At 49.4% G+C, this 12,580-nt stretch overlaps 1 protein-coding gene across 1 annotated transcript; it reads right to left on the reverse strand.

Moving 5' to 3' along the window:
* Positions 1-11,190: 11,190 nt before the first annotated feature.
* HOXA13 (homeobox A13) lies at positions 11,191-12,529 on the reverse strand. Its single transcript, XM_006156128.1, has 2 exons — positions 12,157-12,529; positions 11,191-11,435 (listed from the first exon to the last, which is right to left on the reverse strand). The coding sequence occupies exons 1-2, from the start codon at positions 12,527-12,529 to the stop codon at positions 11,191-11,193; spliced, it is 618 nt and encodes a 205-aa protein (XP_006156190.1).
* Positions 12,530-12,580: the final 51 nt, after the last annotated feature.

The following is a 12,580-nucleotide window of genomic DNA, read 5'->3' on the forward strand; positions in this document are numbered from 1 at the left end:
TCAGGGCGATTTAGAGAATAAACTCTAGGATCTTTGGTATTTAAGTGTCAACATCGATTTATTTATTTATTGCTGAGCTGACTGTAACTGACTCAATAACAAATCTAATCATGTATTGCACTGGAAAAGAAATATTCTCATTATGTATTTTCTCCAAATAATGGTCCACCATTGCATTTGAATACCCGCTGTAAATATCAATAATATCGAGTAATTACTCTGTAGTGGAGTAAACTAATTTATTAGCATTAATGTTTATGTGGCTCCCCCACCCCCTTTACTAGGGTTCCTTATCACAAATCAAGCTTCTCAGACACATTGGTTTAATGAACTCTTTATTCAGGATTTGCTGCAAGAACTTTCATGCCCCTCGAATCCCTGAGAGCAGAACTTGAAATTATTTGTGCATCTTCAGCTTGACATATTTGTCCACTGTGGCTTGTGCAGAGGGCAGCAGGAGCGAGTGAGAAGGTTCAGTGGGAAGGAAGGGTAGCAGGAGACCTCCTAAAGCTGAGAATCACAATTACAGGCTTGCCCTGCAGTGAAAAAACTTCTATTTCCAGCGGCCACCAACAAGGCAAAATATTTGTTTCTCCACAGCATCTCTTTCTGGGAGACCGAATATAAAAGGGAGGAGAGGTTTCAAACAGCAGTGTTTGAGCTACTCCCTGGCTTGATTTTGGCTATCCCAAATTCTCCCAGCAGCCCATCCTAGCCTCACCACCCCAACCCTTGAACAAAAGGAATGCATGAGGGGTTTCAGGGACTTTGCTGTAACAAAGGCGCCACCATTGCAGGGCTTGCCCCGCCCCTGAGTGAAGGCAAACAAATTCTTGCACTTGTATTAGGGCTTTTAAGACCATAATTGAACCCGGGGGCGTCTAGGAGAACCGAAAACAGTTCTAGACAGACCTGCGGTTTTATAGCAGTTTTGGCAGTCAACTTCAGCTTGTGCCTGAGTAGACTGGCCGCGGTGGCCCGCCTGCGGGGGACGCCTGGCCGCCTTTCCTGGCTGCACGAAGTCCCTCTCTTAATTAGATCGATTTCTTCCTGGTGCCAGGAAGAGGGGGTCCCTGCAGAAAGGTCGGTATGGGGGTGTGCGCTGTTCGCATAACCATTGTCTCCCATGTCCCCGAGGGCCAAGGTGAGAGGATGCCTGCGGGTCTGGATCCCATAGGTGTCTGCAAGAGACAAAGACGAATTCCCCAGGAAAGGCGGGGAGGACGAAGACGCTGCAGTTGCGGCCCGCAGGGCAATTCGGCAGGCTGTTCTGAAGCGGGGTGCCCGGAGGGATTTGCATCCTGGAAGGGGGCGGATGGGGGCGCTGCCGTAAAGATGGATGAGGGAAAAGGCTTTTGGTGCCAGCAAGAGAGAAAATGCGATAGCTTTTAGTTCCCCAGCAGGCATAGAAGGTGGGTGCTCAAACCCCAGGGCAGATCAATGTTCCCAGCTAGCCCTTGCCCCTCTTGCGCAGAGTAGACTGGCGCGGGAATGTTTCCCCAGGCGGGGCGGAGGGGAAGGGGTGTGGGCGCAGCTCTGAGGATCAGACCGAATCTTGGGGAAGGAGGGGAGACAGAGTGGCCGGGTCCTTGGTTTTAACTTTGCTCTGAGCCTAATTGATTCTTCCGCTTTGCAGGAGGCCCAGCAGCCGCGCTGAGCCCACTCGACTCTGGGAAAGACCAGACTGGGGCTAAGGCCGCCCCGGAAGGCCAAGTCCGAGTTCCATTTCTTGACCAGGCCACCGGCAGGCAAGGCGGTGACATTGGCCCTGGCGACTGGTTTCCCAGGAGCTGTTCTTTCTCAGGAGCTCCACAGCGCGGGGCCGTGTCCAGAAAACAGTCTTCGGCGTGTATTTCCTTTTATCGTCAACCCGGAGCCCTACAGCGGCTAATGCAAGAGGCCAAAAATGTTTGGAGGAAGAAAAACAAAGGCAGGAAGTGGCGGCGGCCTGACGGTGCGTGTGTGTGTCTGTGGAGAAGGGAGGGAGCCGGTTCAATCTCTCCTTGTTTTTTCCAAACTTCAAGGTCTAGGCAGACCTCTGCAGGGCCGGGCCCCATCGCTTCCCGCGCAGCGTTTAGAGGTGACCACCCGGAGAAGAGAAGGCCGGCGCCCGCGTCAGCCTTGTCAAGGCGGAAACGGCTAACAGGGAGATTTGGTCAGCAAAACAGACCAAGCCTGTCCCAGGCTCCGTCTGATTTGGCTCTAAAGGTTGGGGGTGGGGGTTGTGCAGCGCCTCCCCGACCCTTCTCACCAGGCTGTGTTCGTCCTGGCGGGGACGGTGATCTGTGCGCCTTGCGCTCCCCCGCCTCTCCTGGCGCAATATCGGAATAAAGTGTGTCCAGGCGCCTATGCCGCTTCTGCTTCTTCTTGCAGCCGAGGGCTCTGGGCAGCGGCCGGAGGGCGCCAGCGGGCGGTGCCCTACCAGTGTGGCATCAGTGTAGTCAGTGCGCACCCGGGCAATGTGAGGCCTTGTCATCACGATTGTCGTGCTGGGGGCGTTTCCAGCACAATTATTCCAGGGACTTGAGCGGCAAGGACTGGCACTGGGTAGATAGCTTATTGCCCTCTCACTTCAAGAGTGGATAGAACTGGGGGGGGGGACACTACCAGATTTCAGGCCTTCCAACCCCAACCGGTGCAGTTGGGAGACTGTCCTCTTCTCTGGGGCTGGTTTTGAAATCGGGATTCCAAAGTGACCAGGGTCTGCACTTGCAGCCCCTCAGTGCCCAGTGCGAGGTCCACAGTGTGAATGCCAAGCCAGCATGCCCACACTCACTACTCCTTCCCAAGCTCATCCTGTACCCCTAGGGCTCCTGCTCACCTGTCCCTCTCCTTCTCAGACACCTCTCCTAGGCTGGGCCAGAGCTGAGGTGCCTCTGGAGGGCACCCAGTTCTCAGGCACAGAGAAGGGTTGTTAGGTTCCGACTCTTCCCCCAATTTGCATCTCCCCTAGAGATTTAAGCTAGGTCTCCCACCTCCTTTGGAATACTCCATCACAAGGCCCCACCAAGTTCATCTTCCCTCCCTCTCAACATTGGTCCCTTTTCTGGGCATCTGGCTCCTGCTTATCTAGGCTGGGCGATCCTGAATTGTAGCTAGCCTGGGAGAGGTCATTCCCATCTGACAGCTCTTATTTTCAAATGTCCATATTTGTTTTTTGTTTGTTTGGTTTTTTTGGTGGTTTGTTTAAGGTACCATCAATATGCTGTCCCTTTGCTGCTCTGCGCCCGTTTTCCTCTGAATGTTAAGCTATTTCTTAGAAAGCTACACAGATGACTATTTCAACCCTTGAGACCATATTGCACACAGGTGCAAGAGTTGGCCAGAAGGCTTTAGGATGGAAATAGCCACAGAGCCCTTCTCAGGATTGGAAGCCAGGCCTCCATTTGGGGTATCTCTCTTTCCATATAGAAGATGTCCTATGGGTGGGTACATCTGTCCTCCATGGTAATCTGGAGAGGTGGATTGTCTGGGGAGGCCTAGGAAATCTCTCAGTATTTGATCTTGGAATAGTGTATGGACAGATCGTGGCCAATCCCTGCCTCTGGGCAGCGCTGGATCTTTAGTAAAATACCAGAAGACCACCTCTATCTCTGCCAGGTGGAGGCAGTGGTTAATTTGTTCTTTTATGGAGGGAACCTTCCCTAACTTCCTCTATCCTTCCCTAAAGCACAGGAACAGGTAATGCCTTGAACTTGACCTTATGGTTGGTTCTTGGTCTGACTAGCAAGTTCACCCTTCCTCCGGTGCCCTTGAACACCTGAAGTCCACATCCTCACCCTGGCCACTGTGTGCTGGGGCACAGAGCTCAGGCATCTAAGCAATCTGATTATCATTTAGTTTAGTGGGGCCCAAACTAATGGGAGAAGAGAGGGTTCCTTTCCTTGAGGGGTACTTTTTATTTTTATTATGGCTAACTTAGAAAATATTTTATTTTTCTACGGAGCATGAACAAATGGGGTGAAGGTATTTGGAAGGGTAAAGCCCTGGTTCTCAGTGGCTGCTTTTTATTCTCCCTCCACCTTCGACCCACACGGGTCTCCGGTCAAGATTTGCAGTAAAGAGGACAAAAGAGGGTGACGCCACCAGAAGGTTGGCTCCAGTCCTTGGGTGGAAGTCGCTACAGCAATGGCTCAGGTCTTGAGCTCCAGCTGCCTCCTAGGGTAGCTCCATTCCCACTCAGTGCCAGTGGCTGGGGAAGATCCCCAGCTGGTCATCCAGTCCTGTGTAGGAAGTGTCCTCCTCTCACCCCACAAGGCAGTTCTGCGGTGGTAGTACCCGTTCACCAATAGTCCTTCAGTCTGCAGTTCCCTAAGGGCCCAGCGCTGTCCACGTAGCCCTATAGTAAAGCCAGCTTCTGTGCGCTCTAAGAAGATAGCACTGCAGGTCCTCTTTGGTTCACCTGGGCAATGGATGGGCTCGGCCCCAGACCGGGCTTAAGCTATCTGTTTACTGCTGGGCCTGATGCTCTGACCTGCAGGCAGGCTCTGGGTGGGACTGAGAGGTTTCCTCCTCCGTAGAGAACATGAGGAGTTCCTGGGGCCCAGGAATACGGAGACTTTGCCTTGACAGGGCCCACCTCACTTCTCAGTGCAGATTTGAAGCCGAGGAGCATCAAGGGTCTCACCAAAAGCCTGCCATGCACTGGGGAAGGGCCTGGATTTAGGGATCCCTCAGGCTCCCTGCTGGGGAACCTCTATGCTCTTCTACCCTATTCCCCCCAAAGGCCCGGCCCTGCCCCTTGTTCATACCCGGGCCCAGAACTCCGATCCAGTTATGTCCGCTCTCCTGGGCTTTCAGGCGCGCGCTCTCTCAACCCTGCTAGGCCTCCGTGGCTCCGAATTCTCCTGGACTGAGGCAGACCCGCTCTTCTCCGACAGAGACAGTGTTGGGGCCACCCCTGGATGCAGAAACTCTTTCAATAAGCCGATGGCACTCTTTCAATAAGCCTATGGGAAAGGGAATTGAAAATCAGGAAAGAACTCCTGCCTCCGGGGTGCTGGTCCAGGTTACCGGAACCCGCTTGCAGCAAGAGTGATGATCCGGCCAGCTGGGGGTCCTGTGCCTTCCTGCGGCCTGCAGCCCGCAACCGCGACCGGCCCTGACCGTGGAGGCGGCTGTGGCGCCGAGGACTTGACCTTTACAATCGAGAGGAGGGCACTCTGAGCAGCCGGGAGGAGGACGTTGTAGTCTCCAACCTCTTTCACCCAATAGAAACCTTGACAACTCACGCATGCTGCGCCGCTCACCCCATCCCCCCTCCATTTTGTGCAATGCCCGCAGGTCCCCCAGTTGGGAAACAAAGCCCGCAGCCCTGCTCTCACCACCTCCGGGGCGAGCTTCGGTCCGCAGCCCCCCAGGTCAGAAGGTGCAGAGCGGAAGCCAAGCGGTCTAAGGCTCTCTCCAGAACCTTCTTCTTATTTCGCCTGAGCCCTGCAGCTCCAGCCAGCGTCTGGGTCTACTCTGGATGCCCACCCAGCTCCGGCCGGTGCCAAGGTCCCGTGCGCCGGGTCCTGGACTCGGGCTGCGGGCGGCGCCGGGCCCACCGCCCAGCTGAGCGTCGCAGAGGCGCGGGCGCGGCGCCGCTGCCCGCCCGGGCGGAGACCGCGGCTGCCGGGAGCGCCCGGATTCCGCGGCTCAGGTCTCCCACCCGGCCCTGCGTGCCCAGCTTGCTCTCGGCTCCCTCGGATCTCATCCCAGCCCGCAGCTCCAGGCTCAGAAAGCGGAAGTATTTGGTAGAGAAAAACACGGTTTCTTTTCAGCCCGTCTCCAAACCCCTTTTAGAGAAAATGCGCCTGTCAAGTTTTATTTCCCGTTGCAAACCACCTTCCACGCTGCCAAGAATTAAGACCGGGAGAGATTAAATACCCGATTATTCTCCTGGGGAGGGAGGGGCGGGGCGGAGAAGGGGCACCCGCACAAAACCTTCGTTCCAATCGGCCTGTCCTCATCAAATAGTGCTAGAGAGCCCCGCCAAGGCCCGCTCGACCAGAGGTGACGTCAGCCTGGCTGCGGGACGGTCACCCGCGCGGGTCCCCGGCCCGGCAGAGCCCGGCAGGCGCGGCCTCCTGGCTCCACCGCCCGGCCTCTGCCTACCGGTTTGCGGTGTGCCCCCTGGCCTGCCCTGGAGCCGTCGGATCCAGCCGCTCTCTGTAAGGATTTGGGCCTCCATTTTGAGTAGGGGGTTCTTGTAGAGGAGTGGAGGGTTTTGTGCCGCGCCTCTGCCCCCGAGGGTCGCGACATCAGGCGGCTCTCGAGGTCCACAGCAGCGATTCTCAAACCCACCCACAGCCCCGCGCCGCCGCACAACCGCCAGCAAAGGTTTGGAAAGCTCAAGAGATGCGGTTCCAGTTACTCCCACCCGGCGGATCCAGCTCTTCGGTGGCGCGATAAAGCCGGGCAGAAATGAAATCGACGGTGGCGAGGCCTTGCTGCTTCAGGATAATTTTTCTGCTCCAGCAGATGGTTTTTTTCCCCCTTTAAAATAAAATTAAAAATAGCAAGCACCTCTCAGGCATTCGTCCGTGCTAGGTAGATGCGCGAGGACTGAGTGGGAATTTTCATAAAGAAGGAAGCCGGAGGTTATTTGCCCCGCAGCCCCGCAGATGAAAACTTAATTAGCGTGCCTGTCTTAAAACCCAGACATAAATCTCCCCGGGCCTTTTGGATAACGCTATATCTTGGCTTATGAAAAATGGGATGTGAGCAACTCGCTGCACAGCTCTCTGATTCTCCCAGGTCTTGGACTGCTGACACGCATTCGATCAAATTTAAAGGAATGCGCATAAATCAGCGAGCCCCTAGTGTCTCCTCCAAGAGGTCCCTTAGTCCAGAAGGGGGTCAGTGAGCCCACTGGGTCTGGGATTTAGCATTCCCCAGCAACCACCATTTCGGCTCCTAAACTTGGAATTTGCAGAGAAAGCAAGACGTCACATCTTCACGAAGCCCTCCCAACACACGAAGCAGAGTGTAAACCACACGCGCGCGTTCACACACACACACACACACACACACACACACTCACACACATATTATACAGAGAAATTTGTGTCGTTAACTATGCCCACACAAACGGTTCACTCTCAGATAAATTTCACTGCCTCCTGCCGAATTTTTAAGAAAATATTTCAATTAGGTTGGATATTTTTTAAAATGAGTATTATTTTTTCTTTTTACCTGTCTTTAAATGTTTTCCTTTCCTTTTCTATTAAAATAAAAAACCAAACCCCACAATTTAAATGAATGGCTTCAGCTCTGTATCAGGCATAAGTAGTAGTGAAACGCACAGTGACATTTTACAATCATCCACTTAAAGTAACTTAATAAATTTGACAGTATTAAGAGCAGATGGAAAAAGTGGGACTCTTTTAAAAGTCCCATATTTATAATTTTTTATTGAAGAGGAGTTTCCTTTTTAGAAAAAAGAAAAAACTTGAGTCAAGTTTGCAACAACACTCTCCATGGGTTTGTGTCTGACATTACTAGGATTTTTCAAGAAGTGATGGTGTCCTCCTGGATGTCGTTTTTCCTAAGGATTTTAGAGTGATTGCTATTTGGGCATTAGGGAGCCATCATAATCCATGCCCACCTCAAGTTAGTCTGGTAAATCCAAATTTAAATCAGAGGAGAGTTAGCTAAGATCTACGCTATCAACGACCATTTTAGAACTGTTGAGAAACAAAACAAAACAACATCTTCTGTCATGATAGTTTCAAAAATTGGGGAGAGAGAAAAGAAGGCTGTTACTTTACCCAGGATTCCTGCAGTGGCGATGGCTTTTGAAAGGGGTGGTATTCAGGCTGGGCTGCAGAGCTTCCAGTTGGCCTTCCTCCTAGGCCTGAGACTCAGATTATTTCTTACAGGTAAAGAAAACGTCCCCCATCAACAGAAGAATTCCCTTTGGAGCTGTTCATTAACACACAATTTGATCCAGCTTGGAGGAGATTTTCCAGCACTTTAAACATTTGGGGAGAAAGTTGTTACTTTGGCTCAATGGCAGCTCATTGATTAGGAACAAGATGTGTGGACGTGGCCTGAAGCAGCATCCTCATTTGAGTGAAAATCCTCAGGGCAGCAAAATATGATTGCACTTCACCAGACCATTTGATATGAATGTTTCGGGATCATCCTGTTTTTGAGACAGCTTGAGAAATCCTTTCCATAATTCTCCATCTGTAAATAAGCTTTAAGTCTTCAGGTGAGGTTGAGAGGTTTCCATCAACCAGGTTTGTAGTCAACCAATATTATTTTCCATAAAATGGTCAATTTGGTTTTTTTCCATTACTCTCTTCTAATATAAAGTAAAAATAACCTGCACCTCAAAATTCCACATCTCAAGGCTACTGGTTCCATCAACATTTTAATATGTGCGTGCATAGCTAGATTTGACACAAATGCACTACCCTATATGTATATTAAATATATAAACATCCTGTACATATGTATTAGTTATGTCTCTGAATACAGCACCTGATGTGTTGTCGGGGGGTCAATAAACAGTAAATATAATACTTATTGTTATAGTTTTGGTGGTGGTTATTAACATTAAACATGTTTATTTCTCCCACAAATCAAATGGCAGATTAGCATGCATCAATATAAAATTGCACACCACACTACAGCAGGACTCGGCTCTGAGCCACCCCAAATAATTCCTCTTCTGCACCCATATTAAGATCATTTTGTAGAGCTGAGATATTTAACTTCTTACTGATCTCTCTCTGGTGAGGTGGCTTTCTTTGAATTTCTGAAATGTAATCCTAGAACCCTAGTGTTAGCAAAGCATTTGCTAACAAAACTTTTTATTTGCCATAAAGACTCCCTGATAGTTCTAATTAGGATAGTAGACCACCTTGAAGAGTGAGGGCCAGAAAATAATGGTTATTTAAGAACACCTCTTAGACTGTAACAAAAATGTATAGCTTTAAAGCAGATCTGCGGGAATCTGATGGAGAGCAAACCACTGTGAAAACAAATCAAATTTGGCCATTAAAGAAAAGGAGCAAAATTTTATCACGTAAAGTACATTTTGTACCTCGATTCAAGAAATCACCTTAAATTACAATATCTTGGGTCTTCAGCAATTAATGATACTATATCTGTACAGATTCTACAAATATATATACAAGCACACACAAGCACTGATATGCAAATGTATACATGTATACACATATATGATATATATTGACATATATACAGGCACATGTATAATTTACATATATTCAAATTTGCTCCAACTGGAGCCAACGAAATGAATACTAAATCTCTGAAACAACAAGTCAAAGAGGTAAGAGCTCTCGGTTCCCTTGAAGCTGAAGAATTACAAGGAGGCTTGTCAACACCAGGTGGCGCCCTTGATCTACTAATCCGGCCGAGGCCAATTCATGAGCTGTCAAAAGTCAAGGTCACAAATTGTCTTTTTTCGTCAAGGTCAAGGTTTAAGGCCTTTCCTAGTCCTGTCATTTCAACAAATATCAAAACCTGCCTTCTCAGACACATGCAGACCCAACAGCAGATTTTAAAATACGGCAGCCTTAGGCATTACTGATACTAAACAACTGGTTTTCATTTTCCACAGGGAGCCTGGGAATTTATACTGTCTCTTCCTCCTTTCTTTTTTCTTGCTTTCAGAATACCTGACACTTTCATCTCCTTGAAGCACTTGTCATTTTTAAGATTTTAGCTATGAGAGATTGTCCCTTAAAAAAAAAAAACTGTAACAAAAAAAAAAAAGCTGAATACGAATAGAAAAGAATGGTCCTTGGTTTGTATCAGATAAACCTGCTCCTTTTCTTTCTGTGCAGTGTACATTTAGCATAGAAAGTAATGAGTATTTCCTTCAGATTTTAATGGCAGTGACTATTTTATTAACAGAATTAATACCACTATACCACTATCTACAGGTTTAACTTGTTTTCACTTTTACTAGAAATATTTTAAAAGCAGGTGCACGAATACATTTCACAGTGTGCTGAATGTCTTTATTTACAAAGTAGCATTTTAAGTGAATATGAACAAAACAAATGTGCTGATCAAAATAACTGCTCAGTTTAAAATGTGTTGTGAAGATGAATCCCTAAACTTTCTAACGCAGTCTCATAACACACACACAAAAAAAAAAAAGAAAGAAAAAGAAAAACAAGGAAAAATACAATCCTTTAATAGATCAAAATATAGAATGTAGACATCTAAACGTTTAAGGGGAATGGATTTGCAATCTGAGGTCTCTAAAAAAAGAAAAAAGAAAAATTATTCCTCCAGCTAATGTTTAGCAAATATTGGGAAATTTCCATTTAAATAATAAAAAAGAATTGTGTTTAAACCAAAGTCCATCATTCGACGTGAGACTTGCTTAGAGATCTGACATAAAGTAAATCTTTTGAATGATCTGCTGCTTTAAACATTTTTGAAAAAGATAGCAAATCCTTTGGAAAATAATTTGACATCAGGGTAGTAAATATTGTCCAAATGCCACAAGATATGCTTGTTATTCGTGGTGAAAAATTATTCTCAGAAGGATATTACCAATCTGAGGTTTCCTTATAGCCTCAAAGATTCAGTTGGTTCTATTTACCACTGAGACAAATGATCCTCGGAAAAGCTTTCTCTTTTTCTCCCCTCATACAGTAAATAGTCCAAGATCATTATTTCGGTACTGTCTCTTTCCCCCTCCAAATCTATACATGAAATGTTTTGCGGAACACATAATGGCAAGGATTTCACCAAGATTAACCTGGGCAGGCACTCAACATGCAGAGGACAGGGCAACCTAAGAAGGACAAGCAGATGTTTACAACAGCCGTTTGCTTTTGTAACCAACTTTCAGATTATTACCATCTAACAGTGTCCTAAAACACAACGGTCACATAAATACTTACAAGATTTCAGTGAAATGCGTAACTTATCTGAAATTGCGAATTTGGGGACTGACGTGGGACTCTAGAGTTTGTCATTAACCGGTCTGGTGGGGTTGGCGGGAGAACTAGAGTCTTTCCCATTTCTTAGTTTTTAAAAAGTTGTAGATTCCACTAAAGAAGAAGAGATTCCCCCTTAGGAGAGCAAAATGCCAGTGTCTCTCTCTCTCTTTCTCTTCCCCATTCCTCAGTGATGAGGCATTATTATCATTATCTGGGCAAAGTAACGAGTTTTGAAGCTTTTCTTCAAGTTGTCCTCTTGTTCCATTTTAATCCATTAGCTAGTGGTCTTCAGTTTGTTGATGACTTTTTTCTCTTTGACCCTCCTATTCTGGAACCAGATTGTGACCTGCCGCTCCGAGAGGTTCGTTGTGGCTGATATCCGCCTTCGTTTGTCCTTGGTAATGAATTTGTTCGTAGCGTATTCCCGTTCGAGTTCTTTTAATTGCACCTTGGTATAAGGCACGCGCTTCTTTCTCCCCCTCCTATAGGAGCTGGCATCGGATGGATGGGAGACCACGTCTGGAAGATAGGGGAGAAGGCAAGTTACACAGGGATCAGACCCCAGCCAGAGCACGGGCACAGCTCAGTCTGAGCCACCCGCCGTGCGGGTCCGGCTGTCTTTGCCACGCGCTATACAACCCGGCCTTTTGCCAAAGCCTGGAAGGTCAGCGGGGAGGGTGGTTAGTTCTGCACTGAAATGAAGTTGCCCAGGGCTCCAGTGACTACCGCCACCGGGCAATTCTGCATGCGCAGCAGCGCAGCGCACCCACTTCACTGCCTCGCCTGGCCCAGGGGCCCACACCTCAGAGTTGGGCTCAGGATACAACATTTCTGCGCCTGGCTCCGCTCTGCATGCCCCAAGCCCCAACATTCGACGGTTCTACACTGAAGCCATCTGTAAGAGAACGAACAGGGGCATTTGGGAGAGGCGTTTTCAGGCCAATTTCTCATCTTTAAGTCCCCTGTCAAGAGCTGGAGAGGGCGGGGCGCAGAAGAAGGAAGCTAGCTGGGGTCCCCCTAAGTTTCCTCCCAGCCACCCTTCACCCGGGGAGGACCAGGGACCAGATCAACTCAGGGCAGTAGGACAACGCCAGCCAGCTGGGGCCAGGCTTTCAAGGGTGCAGCACCGCTAGGACAGGCCAGGGGAGAGAGCAAAGGGGCACCCGGGTAACCCCGGGCGCGAGCGGAGAAGCTGGAGGAGAGCCGGAAGACCCGGACTGGGAAGGGGGGCGCCATTTACCGGGCAGAGTGGACTTCCAGAGGTGGGGAGGCTGCGCCTGCTCTTTGGGGCAGTACATTTGGCCGTTCCAGCCGTTGGGCAGCGCCCAGGGCTGGTAGCTTTCCATGGGAAGACCCAGGGGTTCGTGGCGCGACTCGCCCGGGCCCCCGAGACCCGGCACCACTGGCATATCCAGGTAGCCGGGTACGGGCTGATGGTGGTGGTAAGGCCCAGCTGCGTAGCCCTGGTGGTAGAAGGCGAACTCCTTAGCGCGGGAGCTGAACTCCTCGGCCGCAGGGCCGGCGGTATCCATGTACTTGTCCGCGAAGGCGGCAGCGGCGGCGGCCGAGGCGGGCTGCGCGCACGACTTGATGGCGTTGGGGTGCGGGCCCATGCGGGTACCCAATTCTGTTTGTCAGTTGGCTTTTCCTCCGAAATGCCTGAA

This window comes from Tupaia chinensis, unplaced genomic scaffold, assembly GCF_000334495.1.
Source record: "Tupaia chinensis unplaced genomic scaffold, TupChi_1.0 Scaffold000479_1, whole genome shotgun sequence".
Classification (NCBI taxonomy): domain Eukaryota; kingdom Metazoa; phylum Chordata; class Mammalia; order Scandentia; family Tupaiidae; genus Tupaia; species Tupaia belangeri.

Coding starts and splice junctions, on each gene's coding strand:
- HOXA13 (XM_006156128.1), bottom strand. CDS start 12,529: ATGGGCCCGCACCCCAACGCCATCAAGTCGTGCGCGCAGCCCGCCTCG. Junction 11,436..12,156: donor CTGGAAGTCCACTCTGCCCG/GTAAATGGCGCC, acceptor CCTATCTTCCAG/ACGTGGTCTCCCATCCATCC.